Below are 19290 nucleotides of genomic sequence, written 5' to 3'. Positions count from 1 at the left end.
CGAAGGGGTGAAGACAGTTGGCTACAGATGGGTGTTCACAATAAAAAGAAGACATGATGGTACGATAGAGAGATAGAAGGCTCGTCTCGTGGCGAAAAGGTACACCCAGACTTATGGTGTAGATTATGACGAGACTTTCTCACCGGTGGCAAAAATTAACATTGTTAGAGTGTTGTTCTCAATTGCCACCAATAAGGAGTGACCACTTCATCAGTTTGATGTGACCAATGCATTCCTACATGGAGAGTTGCCAAAGCCAGTGTACATGGAACCTCCACCGGGATTCTCTGGAGATTTCTTAGATGGGGAAGTATGCCAACTCAAGAAGACGTTGTATGGATTAAAACAATCCCCAAGGGCATGGTTTGGAAGGTTCACGGAAGTGATGAAGAAGTACGGGTACAAACAGAGTAACTAGTAACTCAGATCACACTTCATTCATCAAGAAAAAAGGCGGCAAGATCACGTGTTTAATTATATACGTGGATGACATGATCATTACCGGAGATGATGAGGCAGAGATAGCTGAACTAAGGAAGAATCTGTTTCATGAATTTGAGATGAAGGATCTCGGTCTTCTCAAATATTTCTTGGGAATTGAAGTGATAAGGTCAAAAAAGGGGATTTTCATAAATCAGAAGAAGTATGTTCTTGATCTATTAGCAGAAGTTGGGATGATCGACTGCAAACCCATGGACACCCCGATGGTGCAAAATCATGGACTACAGATAAAGGAAGGGGCAAGACATTGCATACGCAAGACTTATTTATCTATCTCACACAAGACCAGATATTGCATACGCAATAGGAGTAGTGAGCCAATTCATGCATGCACCTCAAGAAGAACATTGGGAAGCAGTCTTGAGGATTGTCCGCTACTTGAAGGGAACAGCGGAACACGGACTTATGTTTGAAAACATGGACACATGGAAATACATGGCTTCACCGATGCTGACTGGGCGGGAACCCCAATGACAGGAAATCAACTGCCGGGTACTTCACCTTTGTAGGAGGAAACCTTGTGACGTGGAGAAGCAAGAAACAGAAAGTAGTGGCACTTTCCAGCGCAGAAGCAGAGTTTAGAGGAATCAAAAATGGACTGACGGAGATACTGTGGTTGCGAAAACTGATGACGGAATTGGACCTCCGATCGGCCCTTCCTTGTAGACTCTTTTGTGACAACAAGACGGCTATTAGTATCTCCGAAAACCCGGTGTAACATGATAGAACAAAACATGCAGAGGTGGACAGACACTTTATCAAGGAGAATATTGAAGCTAAGGTAGTAGAAATGTCTTATGTCAAATCCAAAGATCAGTTGGTGGATATTTTGACAAAGGCAGTGAACTCGAAGTTGTTTCAAGAGGTACTATGCAAGCCAAGTATCGGGAACCCCACTACCTAGCTTGAGAGGAGTGTCAGAAGAATATTGCATAAGATTTTGAAGAATATATGCAATTGATAGAAAATATATGGTACCATATTTAGCATAGCAATAATTGTAAATTAGGTTTACCATACTTAGAGTCTCTCTAGCCTATATAATGGTGTAATCTTTGTATTCATAATCATCGAATAAGAACAACAGTTTTCCCAACGACTTCTAACAACTCCCCATAGTCTTCGACACCGATGCCACCCTCAACTCCCCACACCTCCCCGCCTCAGGATCCCTGATCCCCACCCCGAACCACCCGTGCTCGATCCACCCCGCCCTATCGTCCAGCGGCCACGGCGCCCTCGCTCCCACGCCCCTCTCTCCCCTTGCGTTCCCCACCATCATCGCCAGCCCCAGGCTCTGGTGCCTCGCCACCGGCCGAAGGACATTGTCCTTCTGTGGTGGCGAGTCCGCCAGTCTGCAGCCGCGCAGCTGCGGCTGCAGACTGGTGGAGTTTCATCGCTCGGTTCCAGGACCTGGAGCAGGGGGATGCCTTTGGAGAAATTGAGGGCGAGGGGGGTGGTGAGCATGACGGCGCCGCGGTGGGTGAAGGCGAGGGTCCGGGCGATTTCGGCGCGGTGATCAGAGGGGGAGAGACGGGCGACGGAGTGGGTGGAGGTGGCGAGGAGGAAGAAGCCCGTGCCGAGGCGAGGACTGTCGTCGATCTTGTGTTTCGTGGTGGGAGGGGTGAAGTGGCTCTCCAGTACGACGACGTTTTGGAGCTGGGATTGGCCGAGCATCTGTATATGCGGCGGTGGAGATGTGGTGGCGGCGTGGCAGTAGCGGCGGCGGCGGAGGGAGGGGGCTTTGAGGGTGGTGTGAGATGTGAGTGTTTTGAGGGAAATAATGCAAGTCGACATTGTTCTTCCAAGTTAATTTGATTTCGGGAAAAAATGGGGAGAGATAGTGCCGGCCGGCCGGCTGGATGGTGCGAACAAGGTTTGGTGATATCCTAAGAAAATGGCTGCAACTAATTAATAAAATAATATTTGATCAATTAGCATTAATTATGTTTTTAGAAAACGAATAGTATTGTCTTTGAATAGTTGTTGTTGGGCATGTCCATGCACAATTATAAATGTCAATAGGGTCCGGCCTTAATAGATTTGCAAGCTAATCTAATACGTGTTAATAAAGCTGCAATTTATCGGGTTAAAAATTTTCAAGCCTAACTCTAGTAGTTTGGATTTCAGACTAATATCTTTTTAATCCCAAAAATATGTATAGACCTAAAAAAATATCAATAATATAAATAAAAATGCATCAAGTATAATTTTAAAAAATAGGTTTAGGAGTATTTGTGTTTTTAGTTTGCAAAAATTTATACTCTTGTCCACTTGTTTCATATTAAACCACATATTTTCGTAAAATGGTCATATATTTATGACAAAAATGGATTTTAGTCTTTATAATCAAAATGGATTTAAGTCTTTAACTAATTATAGATTAGTATTCTAATTATGTCAAAAATTAGTTAAATAACATTGACAGTTAATTTGTGATAATGTCTTTCAAAACAGACCATCTTTGTACCATTTTTATTTATTCATGATTGAAAAATCAAAACGTAAATGTTATAGACCAAATTTGTATATGTGTAAAACTAAAAATGGACTCTACTCTAAAACTATATAAAAGTAAGACTGGCCTTCTCTAACCCGTTCAACTCACCTTCTACGGCCTATCTTAAATTTATATTTGGTCAAATTTGGTAAAGCATTGGTGGACACATTGAGTACCAAAATTTGTGCCGCTCTTCTTGACACTCTAAAATTTAATCTTTGTCCTTCAAACAATTATAGACCGAGAAGCCATACTCTTCTTTAATCCCAGTCTTCAAACAATCTCTTTCGCCTCTCTTTTTCCTAAATTTGTAATACCTTCAATTTCTTTGCTTGATATTGAAAAGAGACAACTTGTCTTCGAGAATCACTAGAATGAAGGAATGATGTGAGCTTGATGGTAGTTGTCTTTTTATTCAAAAATTAGGTGAATTTGATGGTACTATTACGTTGGTTGCCACTCGTCGGACCCAGACCCTCAGCTGTAGCTCGAACGCTCGATAGCTGACGCAGTTGAGTCATTCAAGAACTAGGGTTCTTCGCTTCTTACGCAGTTGTGGATGAAAGAAAGAGGAAGAAGAGGATTAATATCGTGAATGAGAACTAAGGTTTTTGAAATAAAAGTTAGTATATTATTTTAAATATAATTTTATTCTAATAATAATTAATATTGTCGAATTTATTAAAAAATTATCAACAAAAATGATAATTTGGTCAAAGTTGAGATTAAAAACATTGAATGTTATAATTTGACGGAATAGTTAGCTTTGGACGATCGTAATCCTAAAGTGACGAAAGAGAAAAGACACCGTATTAGAAATAGACCACTCACCCCTTAAAAGGTCTTATAAAGAGGAGGGTTATTCATACATTTATAGGTGAACTAGAATCGTTACCAAGCTGATGTAGGGCAAGATATTAGAATTTTAACACAACATTTAAATTATTGAAACAAGATAAGGTAGTACTAGTACTACACGAAGCTAATAAATAATAATGGACCCACCACGTGGTTGTAGCTATCACATTATTAATTGGAAATACGTTAATCATTAGTAAACTACTCGGTCTCCTCCTCTGTATTATGTAAAACTTTAAAACGTAGATACTATCTCAAAATAATAATTGAGACATTATTTGGTTGATGAATAGAGTAAGCAATAACACAAGATCTAATTTATACTACTAATCTACACAAAATAAGAAAATAATAAAAAATAGGATAGCTGAATCTGTTACCACTAATGTGTTTATGGAAACCCTTCTCGGTTTGCTGGTTGAAGAAAAGAGTCCAAAATTCCAAAATCTGAGTTCTTGGTTAGGTAGCAAGTTTTCACTTTCATAAATGAGAACAAGACATGGAGTATGCGTTCTAGAATCATATAAAGATTATAGTTGTTCTGTCATCATTTTTTTCACTTATAAATACCTACTTGTTCATTTTTATGTCGCATTCTCTATGGGTGAAATTCAAATTTTCTTTGCAAAATACCAATTTATCTTCTCAAAATTCAAATGCTGTTCCCATTTATCTGAATTTCTTAATTTTCAATTGATCAAATATGTGCAAGGGTTGGGGGATATTAATCGATACGACGATCCATTATTGACGATGATGACATAGCCACGAAGAAAAGAAAAACCCTTTGTTCCGATGACAATGCGGAGAAGAATCGCAGAAAATAAACACGCATCGAAACAAATGGCTTTTCTTCTCTTCCCACTACTGTTGTGTCGTGTAGTTGCAACACCTCTCAGGTATAAGTATGAGGCATTGAGAGGTGGGTTTCTTGCAAGACATTGAGTTAGGCCCCCCCCTTTATAATACTGTCGGCAAGGATGAGGTTTCAACCTTTTTTTGCAAGAACATATCGGCTTCCCAATGCTCGAAAATGGGACCCACAACGTGGATACATAAATCAAATTTCATAGTACACAAATTACATAAAAGCTTTCCTACCTCCTGAGGTCCCACAACGTGGATACAGATATCAAATTTAAAAGATCACATTCAATAAGCTTGCCTACTTCAAGAGGTCCCACTACGTTCATACTCAAGTATGTGTGGATCTTCGCATTGCTAATTTACTGATCAAAAGCAGGGGCAAAAAAAAAAAAAGAAGAGAGAAAACAGAGAAAAAATAGAATGGCAGAATTTGTTGCAAATGCTTCTCTTGAAACCCTTCGTGATTTGCTGTTTGAAGAAACTAAGTTTTTGCTTGGTGTGGGCGCTGATGTTGAGAAAGTTAAACGAGATCTGGAAAGTGTACATGCTTTGCTGATGAAAGCTGACAGAGAGAGGCATGATTCTCCAACTCTAAAGACTTACATTCACCAACTCAAAGATTTGGCTTTCAAAGCTGAGAATCTGCTTGAAAAGTATGCCGTTGAAGTTCAATCCAAAAGAGGGTTGAGGAGCCTCAAGGACAAATTTCAAAGGTACTTTTGCATCATGTCTGAGTGTTACAGTGTCCACGAAGTTGGGAAGGAGGCTTGCGACATTATACCTGCCTTGGACCAACTCACTAAAGAGTTGAAGTCAGAGTTGGATCAACAAGACTCATCATCTCATTCCAAGCAGGAAGCTGAGCAGCAGCGGATGTCGAGGCAGACGTATGGTCATGAGGTTGAGCCTCATTTCGTGGGCATGGAGAGAGATATCGAGCTTTTGGTCTCCAAGGTGAAGGATGAAAAGAGGCAGCAGCGAGTGGTGAAGATATATGGGATGGGTGGTCTCGGAAAAACTACTCTCGCCAGAAAGGTTTACAACCACATAGACCTCCAATCTTATGCCCGAGCATGGGTTTGCATCACCCAACAGTTTCAACCAAAGGCCGTTTTCGGTGATATTTTGAAACAACTTGATAGCAACGCACAGACTGGTGGCATGGAAGAGCAAGAGCTGGTGAGAGGAATACATAGTTTTCTGAAGGAAAGGAAATGTGTTGTGGTGATTGATGATATTTGGCAAAATGATGATTGGGATATCATAAAGAAAGCTTTTCCGGTGAATTGTAATATCATTCTCACCACTCGCTCCCAGAATATTGCTAATCTAGAATCCGAACCTCACATGCTAAGATTTCTGACCGAAGATGAAGGATGGGCTTTACTTCACAAAGTAACAGATTTATCTCCAGGTTAGAAGTTTAACTCTCTTCTCTCTTCGATGTTATAATTGTATAATTAGAGTGTGTCATCTAAATATAGCATTACTAAACATGTTTGGCGGGTCGCATTATGGTACAATTAGTTTCCAATACAGAACGCATAACTCTTTCGATATAGACATAGCTTTATTAACTGTCTTATATTGATACGAATGTCTTTGTGTTGATATTTAAGGCTGATAGACCAACGTGGCAATGTTATGTGATATGAATCATTAAGTTAGGAAGGGAGATAAAAATAATCATGAGCACTCCATTCATTTTAATTTGATGAATTGTACTACTCCGTCTTGTAAGACTGCCCACAACTAGAAATTGATCTAGAGCACTATTTAAGAATAAATTGAATATCTGCATCTTATTTTATTTTTATTTTTTTTGTGTATTGTGACCGTTGATACAGGTTTAAAATCTTTAGAAGTTGTTGGAAGAGAAATTGTATCAAAGTGTGAAGGGTTACCACTATCAATTCGTGTTATTGGAGGGATTTTGCGCTCAAAAGAACATAATTTACCAGAATGGAAAAAGGTAAATGCGAACATGGAATCATATTTAAGACATGGAGAAGGTGTTGAAGAATATAAAGGAGTAAAACAGGTGCTAGAGTTAAGCTATGATGCCTTGCCTTATTACTTGAAGCCATGCTTCCTCTATTTAGCATGTTTTCCCGAGGATCACAAAATTGATTTAGAGAAATTGTATCTATTGTGGATGGCGGAAGGCTTCATTTCTTACCAAGATAAAGGACCTAATGAGACTCTAAGAGATGTGGCCCAAAGATATCTAACAGAACTTGTTATGAGATGTATGGTTCAACTCTATAAATCTGTGTACTACTCTCCACTTAACAAGTTCGATAAGTGTGGGCTTCATGATTTGATGCATGATCTCTGCTCTTCTACAGCTGAAGCTGAAGAAGAAAAGTTTCTAAAGCGCATTGATGCTTCTAAATATCTGACCGACATTCTTTCACCAACTCAAACAAGGTTAGTAATACCTCCATCCATTGGCAATTCCATAAGCAGATTAGCCATCAGTTGTGACTTCGAGCGTGAAGTGTCGGGTATAAGTGGGTTAGAGAAAGTTAAAGGTCTTAGATCATTTATACTTCTCCACAAGTTTTATGGTATGATTGACTTCAAAAAGAGTACGATTGACTTTAAGATGTCCCAATACTTGAGGATATTTGTGGTAGACGGTTGTGAGTTTGAAGAGGGAAAGTTACCAATCAAGGTGGGTGAACTTATTCATTTAAGATATTTGAGTTTGTATCACTCTAAGGTGAGTGAGCTACCAAAGTCTATATGCAACATGCCATACCTGCAAACCTTAGATTTGAGAGTCTGGAGTGGAATTAGATTGCCAAATGTGATATGGAAGATGAAAAGACTAAAGCATCTGTTTCTCCCATATGGTGATATAGAAGTGATTGGAGGGGAGAAACTAAGACTAGATGGGCTACACGAGTTGGAGACATTAGAATGGATCGACAGTGAGACAACTTGCATTGCAGATATTCCTACATTGATTAGTCTACAGAGTCTAAGTGTTAGAGTTTGTGATGAGGATAGCATGTCAATTGTGTTGAGCAACAAAAATAGCCAAATACGTGAGACTCGTCTTGAGGTTAAGTCATGTGATCTAAGTTCAGAGAAAGATATGGAGGTTTTAAATGAGGGGTTGATGTCTCCATCGTTGGTTACTTTGGACATGTCTAAATGCAATATGAGTGGCGGTTTACCATACTACAAAGAAGGGATGTGTCAGAATTTAGTAACTTTGAGACTATATAACTGCAAGGGTAAGGTAGACGTGGAGGAGTTTGGCAAGTATCCCATGTTGCAATAGCTAATTTTACAGGACTTTGTCAAGATGGCAGAAACAATAACTTTCCGTTCAAATTCATTTCCACGACTCAAGTTCCTTGAATTAAAAAATTTGCCAGATTTAAAGAAATGGGAAGTGGAAGAAGGAGCATTGCCAAAACTTACTTACTTGCTCATCAATGAGTGCCGCAATTTGGAGAAGGTTCCAGATGGTCTGAGATTCTCCTCCTCTCTTCGAGAGATAGATATCATGAGTATGCCAGGGGAATTTATAGAGAGAGTAAAGGAAGAAGATTATGGGCCATTTGTCGAGAAAATAATAAGGTCCGTTCTATGAGAAGAATATTTTTGTGAAGAAGATTCTTGGCCGTAAGCTCAGAATTTTGGAACAAGTGCCTGATGTTTTTGGAGGTAATAAATTTGTGACCATACATTAAAAATTATATAAATATATATATTGGCTAAGTAAGTTGTTTCTCTTTTGTGTTTTCCATATAACTAACTGCTATATATAATACATAATGATCTTGACATTCTGCTATTTCTAATTTCTTTATCAGATGATAACTTTCCGATCCAACATTGCTTTGATTTCTAATTATTAATTATTACTCTCGTATTAATAATTAGGCTCTCCAGCGCACTTCCACGACCAACACCTGAGCCACCTACGTCGGCTCCAACACATCCGCACTGCAACGGACATCCACATCATAAGCTCCAAGATTATGTTTAGCTATTTCTTTATAGAGTTGAGTCTATTTTAAGTCTTGTTATAGAGTCGGTTATTATTTTCATCCAGGTTTTCTTTGTGCTTCTTTCCCGGATCAGATTATGAGAGTCGAACCACATAGGTTTAGCCCTGTTTTTCCATTTGTAAGTTGAGCAATACGAACTCATCTTTTCTGGCCTGTATCATATATATATCTTCGTGATATTTTATCAATTTGTTTTCTTGTAGTATCACTTATAATTCTCTTTTTTCAAATGCCCACAATTGAATGTTGGTGGATTTGTTGTTTTTGTCCAGCAAATGCTATTGACTCTTTGTTCTTTCAAGATAAAGGTGGCCTGTATATACTATAGTTTTTGATGACAGATGAAGTAATGTTTATTGACTCTTTGTTCTTTCAAGATAAATGTTAAATTGGGGTATGATATAACCAGGAACGTATAATTCCTTTAGGAGTGTAGCTCATATGTGCATTACTTGTGCTATTTATTTGTATTTTTGGAAATTTTTATGTACTCTAATATCTTCTTGATATTCTTTTAACTCTTTTCTTGTTCAACTTACTACAACTTTCCTTTTGTATTAAATACTCACAATCAAAAACTATACTACCGAGAAATGTGGTAAAAGTAAAACCATGAGTAGACACTTAGAATAATTAGATAAAATGAAGAAACTAAAGATACAATTTTCGAAACTCATAAGCCTATTTAGAATCTTCGGTCCTCGAGATAAACAATTGCTTATAGCATCAAACAGCTCAAAAATGCATTTTCAATCACACAAAATGTTGAGGCTAAGTTGTCAATTTGAATTTACCATACTGCTCAAAAAGGATGCACCAATTATAAATGTGACAACTTCTGCCTATTATTACTGGGGGCGAGGGGGGTGGTGAGCATGACGGCGCCGCGGTGGTTGAAGGCCAGGGTTCGGGCGATTTGGGCGCGGTGGGAGGGGGAGAGGCAGGCGACGGAGTGGATGGAGGTGGCGAGGAGGGTGGGGTGGAGGAAGAAGCCTGTGCCGAGGCGGGGGGCTGTCGTCGATCTCGTGTTTCGTGGTGGGAGGGGTGAAGTGGCTCTCCAGTACGACGACGTTTTGGAGCTGGGATTGGCCGAGCATCTGAAGATGCTGCGTCGGCGGCGTGGCACTAGCGGCGGCGGCGGAGGGGGGCGGATTTGAGGGTGGTGATATTGAGGGAGATATTGTTAATTTGATTTTGGGAAAGCGAAGTGATAAAGGGAAAGAAATGGGGAGAGATTGGCCGGCCGGCCGGCTGGATGGTGCGAACAAGGTTTGGTGATATCCTAAGGTTGTCTCCGGCGGCGCCCTTCCCATTCGCCCCTCCCACGCGCCCTTCCCATGCCACGTCAGCACTAGCCCCTCCTATTCCACTGCCACATCACTAGCCCTTCCCACTGCACTAACCCTTCCCACTCGCCCTTCCCACAATTAAATTAATTCACAATTAAAATTTAAATTCACGGAAGACATAATCCGACAAAAATACGAACGGGAAATACGAATATTTCATTAAAAAAAAAACATACATAATTCGAAAAAAAAAATTACATAGTAGAAAAAAAAACATACATCATGCGAAAAAAAAAACAACCACATCAGTGTCCACCCCTCCGCGTCCAAACCTCTTCGATGATATCCTCCTGAAGTCGAATATGGGCATTTCTTTGCCGCATGTCGGTAAATGCGCGCAACCGCTCAACCTCTCCATGAGGTACACCCATGTTCACATTCGCGGTGGCCACGCCGTGGCTGGGTCCGGCACCCGTGTCATCTTCGCTATTCCACTGAGTCAATTCGTCCCCTTCACTTTCGACAATCATGTTGTGCAGAATGATACACGCGTACATGATGTCGCCGATGTTGGGGATATACCACTGCCGTGCCGGACCCCTCACCATCGCCCATCGATTCTGGAGCGCACCAAATGCGCGCTCAACATCCTTGCGCGCTGCCTCTTGCCGGGTCGCAAAGTAGCTCTTCTTTGGCCCGACCGGATGCTTGATCGACTTCACAAAGATGGGCCAGCTTGGGTATATCCCATCCGCCAAATAGTATCCCATGTTGTGCTGGTTGCCGTTGGCGATGAAACTGATGGCGGGACCAACGCCATTGCACTGATCGTTGAACAGGGGCGACGACTGGAGGACGTTGATGTCGTTGTTCGACCCGGCTACTCCAAAATAAGCATGCCATATCCACAGCCGGTAGTCAGCTACAGTTTCAAGGATCATCGTGGGATGCTTGGCTTTGAAGCCGGAAGTGTGTATCCCCTTCCAGGCGATGGGGCAGTTCCTCCACTCCCAATGCATACAATCGATGCTGCCCAACATCCCAGGGAACCCGTGCACCGACCCGTGCATATTAATCAGCTGCTGGCAGTCTTCGGGACCCGGATGTCGAAGATACTGATCCCCGAATATCGCTCTAACGCCCGCGCAAAACTCCAACATACACTGGACGGCGGAAGATTCCCCAATGTGGAGGTACTCGTCGAACATGTCGGTCGGCCCTCCGTACGCCAGTTGCCTGATTGCGGCCGTACACTTCTGTATTGGCGTGTGTCCGGGTTTGCCAGCCGCATCCTCCCTTATCCTGAAAAACTCGTACCTCCTCTCTAATGCACCAACGATATGCATAAACAGAGGACGATGCATCCGAAAACGTCGGCGGAATAAGGCATCCCCAAAACGCGGCTCTGGAGCAAAGTAGTCCTCATACAACCGCTGATGTGCAGCAATGTGGTCCCGGGGTACATGCCGTCGGCGATGGATTGGCCGAGGCACGGCCGCCGCCGCCTGCTGCCGCCGCTGCTGCCTCTGCCGGATCCGTCGATCAATCGCCGCTTGCACAGCGAGATCCAATTCATCATCGCTAAAGCCATCACTATCACTAGCGCCTCCGCCACTACCACCCGCACGACTACTCGCCATTACAGATAATTGAAAAAAGAGGTTTAGAGAGAGAAACTTGTCAACACAAGTGGTGTGAATGAAATGACGTTGGAGGAGCCCTATTTATAGAGTTTAAAAAAAAAAAAAAAATATATGTCGGACGTCCGAGTTGGGACGGGCGACCTTCGCCACAGTGGCGCCCGTCCCACTCGCCCGTCGACGGGAGGGGCGAGCTCGTCGCAGGGGCACCCGGGACGGGCGTGGGCGCCCTTCCCGCCCACTATGGCGCCCGTCGGGTCGCCCGTCCCCGACGGGCGAACGGAAAGGGCGCCGTAGGAGATAACCTAAGAAAATGGTTGCAACTGATTAATAAAATAATATTTGATCAATTAGCATTAATTTTGTTTTTAGAAAACGAATAATATTATCTTTTTGAATAGTTGTTGTTGGGCATGTCTATGCACAGGTAGAAATGTCAATTGGGTCCGGCCGTAATAGATTTGCAAGCTAATCTAATAGGGTTTAATAAAGCTGCAATTTATCGGGTTAAAAATTTTCAAGCCTATCACTACTTGTTTGGGTTTCAGACTAATATCTTTTTAATCCCAAAAAATATGTATAGACATAAAAAAATATCAATAATACAAATAAAAATGCTTCGGATATAAATTAAAAAAATAGTTTTAGGAGTATTTGTGTTTTTAGTTTGCAACAATTTATACTCTTGTAACAATTTATACTCTTGTCCACTTGTTTCATACTATTAAGCCACATATTTTCATAAAATCGTTATATATTTATGACCAAAATGGATTTTAGTCTTTATAATTAAAATGGATTTAAGTCTTTAACTAACTATAGATTAGTATTTTAATTATGTCAAAAATTAGTTAATTAGCATTGATCATTAACTTGTGATAATGTCTTTCAAAACAGACCATCTTCGTACCATTTTTATTTATTCATGATTGAAAAATCAAAACGTAAATGTTATAGACCAAATTTGTATACGTGTAAAACTAAAAATGGACTCTACTCTAAAACTATATAAAAGTAAGACTGACCTTCTCTAACCCGTTCAGCTCACCTTCTACTACCTATCTTAAATTTATATTTGGTCAAATTTGGTAAAGCATTGGTGGACACATTGAGTACTAAAATTTGTGCCGCTCTTCTTGACCCAATTCCCTACCCTCTAAAATTTAATCTTTGTCCTTCAAGCAATGGACCGAGAAGCCATACTCTTCTTTAATCCCAGTCTTCAAACAATCTCTTTCGCCACTCTTTTTCCTAAATTTGAATACCTTTGCTTGTTATAGCTATCACATTATTAATTGGAAATACGTGAATCACTACTAAACTACTCGTTCTCCTCCTCTGTATTATGTAAAACTTTAAAACGTAGATATCTCAAAATAATAATTGAGACATTATTTCGTTGATAAATAGAGTAAGCAATAACACAAAATCTAATTTACACTACTAATCTACACAAAATTAGAAAATAATAAAAATTAGGACAGCTGAATCTGTTACTAGCAATGTGTTTCTGGAAACCCTTCTCGGTTTGCTGGTTGAAGAAAAGAGTCCAAAATTCCAAAATCTGAGTTCTTGGTTAGGTAGCAAGTTTTCACTTTCATAAATGAGAACAAGACATGGAGTGTGTGTTCTAGAATCATATAAAGATTATAGTTATTCTGTCATCATTTTTTTCACTTATAAATACCTACTTGTTCATTTTTATGTCGCATTAGTGCGATCATATTTATTTCAATTCATTATCTCTATGGGTGAAATTCAAATTTTCTTTGCAAAATACTCCCTCCGTCCCCAATTAAAAGTCACACTTTTTCATTGTAGTCGTCCCCAATTAAGAGTCACACTTTATTTTTACCATAAATGGTAAGTAGGTCCCACATTCCACTAACTCACTTCACTCATATTTTATTATAAAACCAATATAAAAAGTGGATCCCACCTTGCACTAACTTTTTCAACAACTTTTGTTTACATTTCTTAAAACCCGTGCCCGGTCAAAGTGTGACTCTTAATCAGGGACGGAGGGAGTACCAATTTATCTTCTCAAAATTCAAATGCTGTTCCCATTCAATTGATCAAATATGAGCAAGGGTTAGGGGATATTAATCGATATGACGATCCATTATTGACGATGATGACATAGCCACGAAGAGAAGAAAAACCCTTTTTTCCGATGACAATGCGGAAAAGAATCGCATAAAATAAACACGTATCGAAACAAATGGCTTTTCTTCTCTTCCCTTTAGCGGGCCACTACATACCCTGATTGAACATCCCTTATAATACTGTCGGCAAGGATGAGGTTTCAACCTTTTTGTAAGAACATATCGGCCTCCCAATGCTCGAAAATGGGACCCACAACGTGGATACAGAAATCAAAATTAAAATATAACATTCAATAAGCTTGCCTACTTCCAGAGGTCCCACTACGTTCATACTCAAGTATGTGTGGATCTTCGCATTGCTAATTTACTGATCAAAAGCAGCAGGGCAAAAAAAAGAAGAAGAGAGAAAACAGAGAAAAAATAGAATGGCAGAATTCGTTGCAAATGCTGCTCTGGAAATCCTTCGTGAAGAAACAATGCTGGAAATCCTTCGTGACAAAGTCAAAGAAGATTTGAGAAGCATTCATGCCTTGTTGATGAAAGCTGACAGAGAGAGACACAATTCTCCATCTCTAAAGCTTTACATTTCCCAACTCAAAGATCTGGCGGAAAAAGCTGAGAATCTGCTTGAAACGTATGCCGTTGAAGTGCAATCCGAAGAGGAAGGACGAAAGACTCTCAAGGAAAAATTTCAAAGGTACATTTGCATCATTCTTGAATGTTGCAGTGTCCGCAAGGTTGGAAAAGAGGCTCGCTCGATAATATCAGCCTTGGCCGAGCTCACTAACAAGTTAGAGTCGGAGTTGGATCATCAAGGCTCATCATCTCATTCGAAGCAGGAAGCTGAGCAGCAGCGTCTGTTGAGACAGACGTATGCTCATGAGGTTGAGCATGATTTTGTGGGCATGGAGAAAGACATCGAGCTTTTGGTCTCCAAGGTGAAGGACGAAGCCAGAAGAAAACGAGTAGTGAAGATATATGGGATGGGTGGTCTCGGAAAAACTACTCTCGCCAAAAAAGTGTACAACCACGCAGACCTCCAATCTTACGCTCGAGCATGGGTTTGCATCACCCAACAATTCGAACATAAGGCCATTTTGGGCAAGATTTTGAAACAACTTGATAGCAGTGTAACAGACATTGAAGACTTGGACGTTGATGATTTGGTCACAAGAATTCATAGTTTATTGGTGGAGAGGAAATGTGTGATTGTGATAGATGATATATGGGAAGATGTTCATTGGGAGATCATAAAGCAAGCTTTTCCGGTGAATTGTAATGTCATTCTCACCACTCGCTCCCAGAATATTGCTAATCAACAATCCGAACCTCACAAGTTGAAGTTGCTTACAGAAGATGAAGGTTGGGCTTGACTTCAAAAAGTAGCAAATTTATCTCCAGGTCAGAAGTTTAACTCTTCTTTCTTCGATGTTATAATTGTGTAATTAGAGTGTGTCATCTAAATATAGCATTACTGAACGTATAACTCTTTCAATTTTTTATATTAAAATTATCAATACAAAGACATACTATAACTATATTAACTGTCTTGTGTTGATATTTAAAATTACATGATAGTGTTGATGAAGTTATGTCGAATTACAAAATTGAAAGTTATGAATTAAATTAGTTATTATTTGACCATAACCCTATTTTGGTTGGTTTGTGTTTTCTTTGTGTTATTCTATTAGATATAGAGCCTTTTTAAATGAAATGTATTGTAACTAACTTCTTCGGATTTTTGAATTTTCATTTGACAAGATATTTTGAATGTGTCGTTGCAGTGTTGGATTAAGTAAAAGCAATTGGGACTTTTGGAATTAAATTTGTGATAATTACGGATAATGAATAATTACGGATAATGCATAAATTCAATATGATATCCAAATACATGCCCTATTTAATAGGAAAAAAAAATATAATCAAGATAGACAAAGGTGGCAGTGTGATGTGATATGAATCATTTTAATTTGATGAATTGTACTACTCCATGTTGTAAGGCTGCCCACAACTATAAATTGATCTAGAGCACTATTTACTTTCATTTGTTTCTTTTAAAAATAAATTGAATGTCTGCATCTTAATTTTTTGTGTGTATTGTGACAGTTGACACAGATATAAAATCTTTTGAAGATGTTGGAAGAGAATTGTATCAAAGTGTCAAAGTTTACCACTGTCAATTCGTGTTATTGGAGGGATTTTGCGCTCAAAAGATTACAATTTACATGAATGGGAAAAGGTAAATGCGAACATATATTTAAGGCATGGAGAAGGTGTTGAAGAGTACAAAAGAGTAAAACACGTGCTAGAGTTAAGCTATGATGCCTTGCCTTATTACTTGAAGCCATGCTTCCTCTATTTAGCATGTTTTCCTGAGGATCACAATATTGATTTAGAGAGATTGTATCTACTGTGGATGGCGGAAGGCTTCATTTCATACCAAGATAAAGGACCTAACGAGACTTTAAGAGATGTGGCCCAAAGATATCTAACAGAACTTGTTATGAGGTGTATGGTTCAACTCCATAAAGCTTACTACTACTCTCCACTTAACAAGTTCGATAAGTGTGGGCTTCATGATTTGATGCATGATCTCTGCTCTTCTAAAGCTGAAGCTGAAGAAGAAAAGTTTCTGAAGCGCGTTGATGCTTCTAAATATCTGACCGACATTCTTTCACCTACTCAAACACGGTTAGTAATACCTCCATCTGTTGGCAATTACGAAAGCAGATTAGCGATCAGTTGTGACTTCGAGCGTGAAGTGTCAGATATAAGTGGGTTAGAGGAAGTAAAAGGTCTTAGATCGTTTATGCTTTTCCAAAATGGTTTAGTTTTACCAACCAATATTGGCTTCAAAGAGAGTACGATTGACTTTAAGATGTCGCAATACTTGAGGATATTTGTGGTAGAAGGTTGTGGGTTTAAAGGGGGAAAGTTACCAATCAAGGTGGGCGAACTTATTCATTTAAGATACTTGAGTTTGCATGAGTCTAAGGTGGGTGAGCTACCAAAGTTTATATGCAACATGCCATACCTACAGACCTTAGATTTGAGAGTCCGGAATGGAATTAGATTGCCAAATGTGATTTGTAAGATAAAAAGACTAAAGCATCTGTTTCTCCCATTTCATGGCATAGAAGTGATTGGAGGGGAGAAACTAAGACTAGATGGGCTACACGAGTTGGAGACATTAGAATGGATCGACAGTGAGACAACTTGCATTGCTGATATCCCCAAATTGATTAGTCTACAGAGTTTACATGTTAGAGTTTGTGATGGGGATAGCATGGCCATTGTGTTGAGCAACATAAATAGCCAATTACGTGAGACTCGTCTCCAGGTTAGCTCATGTGATCTAAGTGCAGAGAAAGATGTGGAGGTTTTAAATGAGGGGTTGATGTCTCCATCGTTGGTTACTTTGGCGATGGTTGAATGCAATATGAGTGGCGGTTTTCCTTACTACAAACAAGGGATGTGTCAGAATTTAGTAACTTTGAGACTATATAACTGCGAGGGTAAGGTAGATGTGGAGGAGTTTGGCAAGTATCCCATGTTGCAAGAGCTAATTTTAGTGGACTTTGTCAAGATGGCAGAAACAATAACTTTCCGTTCAAATTCGTTTCCACAACTCAACCAGCTAGGGTTAGACAAATTGCAAGATTTAAAGAAATGGGAAGTGGAAAAAGAGCATTGCCAAAACTTACTTACTTGTTCATTGCGGAGTGCCGCAATTTGGAGAAGGTTCCAGATGGTCTGAGATTCTCCTCCTCTCTTCGAGAGATAGATATAATGAGTATGCCAGGGGAATTTATAGAGAGAGTAAAGGAAGAAGATTATGGGCCATTTGTCGAGAAAAGAATAAGGTCCGTTCTATGAGAAGAATATTTTTGTGAAGAAGATTCTTGGCCGTAAGCTCAGAATTTTGGAACAAGTGCCTGATGTTTTTGGAGGTAATAAATTTGTGACCATACATTCAAAATTATATAAATATATATATTGGCTAAGTAAGTTGTTTCTCTTTTGTGTTTTCCATATAACCTACTGCTATATATAATACATAATGATCTTGACATTCTGCTATTTCTAATTTCTTTATCAGATGATAACTTTCCGATCCAACATTGCTTTGATTTCTAATTATTAATTATTACTCTCGTATTAATAATTAGGCTCTCCAGCGCACCTCCATGACCAACACCTGAGCCACCTACATCGGCTCCAACAACACATCCACACCGCAATCGACACCCACATCATATGTTCCATGATTATGTTTAGTTATTTCCTTATAGAGTTAAATCTATTTTAAGTCTTGTTATCGAGTCAGTTATTATTTTCATCCGGGTTTTCTTTGTGGTTCTTTCCCGGATCAGATTATGAGATTCAAACCACATAGGTTTAGGTTTGTTTTTCCATTATATAAGTTGAGTAATACGAACTTATCTTTTCTGGCCTGTATCATATATCATCGTAATGTTTTATCAACTTGTTTTCTTGTATTACAATTTATAATTCTCTTTTTTCAAATGCCCGCAATTGAATGTTGGTGGATTTGTTTTTTTTTTTTTGTCCAACAAATGCTATTAATGTTATATAGGAGTATAGTTTTTGTGGATAGATGAAGTAATATTTATTGACTTTTTTTTTAAAGATATATGTTAAATTGGGGTCTTAAGTATCCAGGAACGTATAATTCCTTTAGGAGTGTAGCTCACATTACTTATGCTATTTATTTGTATTTTTGGAATTTTTTATGTACTCGAATATCTTCATGATATTCTTTTAACAACTTACAATTTTCCTTTTGTATTAAGTACTCACAATCAAAAACTATGCTACTGAGAAATGTGGTAAAGGTAAAACCAAGAGTAGATAAATTGAAGAAACCAAAGCTTACAATTTTCAAAATCACAAGCCTATTTAGAATTTGTTAGATCGAAGCCACGATTGAAAGAACAAAAGAAGCGACAATGGACGCAAGGGTTTAACGTGGTTCGACTCACGTCAACATCCACGGGAAAATCTGGGTTGAGCTACTTTATTGATCACACTACCTCACTTTACAATGATTGATGAACAAGGAGAAAGAACTCTCAAGAATCTATACAATCTAATCTCAAGATCGTACTCACTCAAGATGGAAAACTCGATCACTCTACTTTCTCTCTTCTTTAAGATCAGAGCGTTGTTCTCTGTTTTATATGAGCATCTAACTACTTCATGCATCGGTTGCTAGACTCTCCAAAACGGTTACAACAAACTGACACATCCACATGGACCCATGCAACTGGCATGTCACGTGTGCCTCGAACCAAAACCCAACTCTCGGCTCAGCTTATGCGACCACCAAACTTACAATCTCCACCTTGGTCGTGTAAGCAACCGCCCACACCCGATTCTCCAAACACACTCCACCTTAATGTGGAAGCACACTCACCAGCTCCAAGCAATGCTTGAGCTTCGAGCATGACACAGCCTTTGTTAAAGCGTCGGCCGCATTAT

General features: G+C 39.5%; 3 protein-coding genes across 4 annotated transcripts; all 3 read left to right on the top strand.

Annotated features, from left to right (window-relative positions):
* Positions 1 to 5111: 5111 nt before the first annotated feature.
* On the top strand, positions 5112 to 8959 carry LOC148927041 (disease resistance protein RPP8-like). Its single transcript, XM_089057385.1, has 3 exons — positions 5112 to 6140; positions 6574 to 8407; positions 8627 to 8959. Exons 1-2 carry the CDS (start codon positions 5147 to 5149, stop codon positions 8016 to 8018), a joined length of 2439 nt encoding a protein of 812 aa, XP_088913511.1. The 5' UTR covers positions 5112 to 5146; the 3' UTR covers positions 8019 to 8407; positions 8627 to 8959.
* Positions 8960 to 14213: 5254 nt separating this feature from the next.
* Positions 14214 to 15161, top strand: LOC148927040 (putative disease resistance protein At1g50180). The gene has a single exon (XM_089070260.1). The coding sequence runs from the start codon at positions 14214 to 14216 to the stop codon at positions 15159 to 15161; it is 948 nt and encodes a 315-aa protein (XP_088926386.1).
* Positions 15162 to 16004: 843 nt separating this feature from the next.
* Positions 16005 to 18266, top strand: LOC148927039 (putative disease resistance protein RF9). Of its 2 annotated transcripts, none has more exons than XM_089057386.1 (2): positions 16005 to 17738; positions 17958 to 18266. In XM_089057386.1, the coding sequence occupies exon 1, from the start codon at positions 16205 to 16207 to the stop codon at positions 17543 to 17545; it is 1341 nt and encodes a 446-aa protein (XP_088913512.1). In that variant the 5' UTR covers positions 16005 to 16204; the 3' UTR covers positions 17546 to 17738; positions 17958 to 18266. The 2 variants fall into 2 exon arrangements, with proteins under 2 accessions (XP_088913512.1, XP_088913513.1); XM_089057387.1 differs by having other exon boundaries at positions 16006 to 17738; positions 17888 to 18023.
* Positions 18267 to 19290: the final 1024 nt, after the last annotated feature.

This window comes from Salvia hispanica, chromosome 4, assembly GCF_029641045.1.
Source record: "Salvia hispanica isolate PSC_SH4W2 chromosome 4, Shi_PSC_v1, whole genome shotgun sequence".
NCBI lineage: Eukaryota > Viridiplantae > Streptophyta > Magnoliopsida > Lamiales > Lamiaceae > Salvia > Salvia hispanica.
Note: the sequence above shows the minus strand (reverse complement) of the source record. Positions and strands in the feature narration are given on the sequence as shown.

Coding starts and splice junctions, on each gene's coding strand:
- LOC148927039 (XM_089057386.1), top strand. CDS start 16,205: ATGGCGGAAGGCTTCATTTCATACCAAGATAAAGGACCTAACGAGACT.
- LOC148927041 (XM_089057385.1), top strand. CDS start 5,147: ATGGCAGAATTTGTTGCAAATGCTTCTCTTGAAACCCTTCGTGATTTG. Junction 6,141..6,573: donor AGTAACAGATTTATCTCCAG/GTTAGAAGTTTA, acceptor CCGTTGATACAG/GTTTAAAATCTTTAGAAGTT.
- LOC148927040 (XM_089070260.1), top strand. CDS start 14,214: ATGGCAGAATTCGTTGCAAATGCTGCTCTGGAAATCCTTCGTGAAGAA.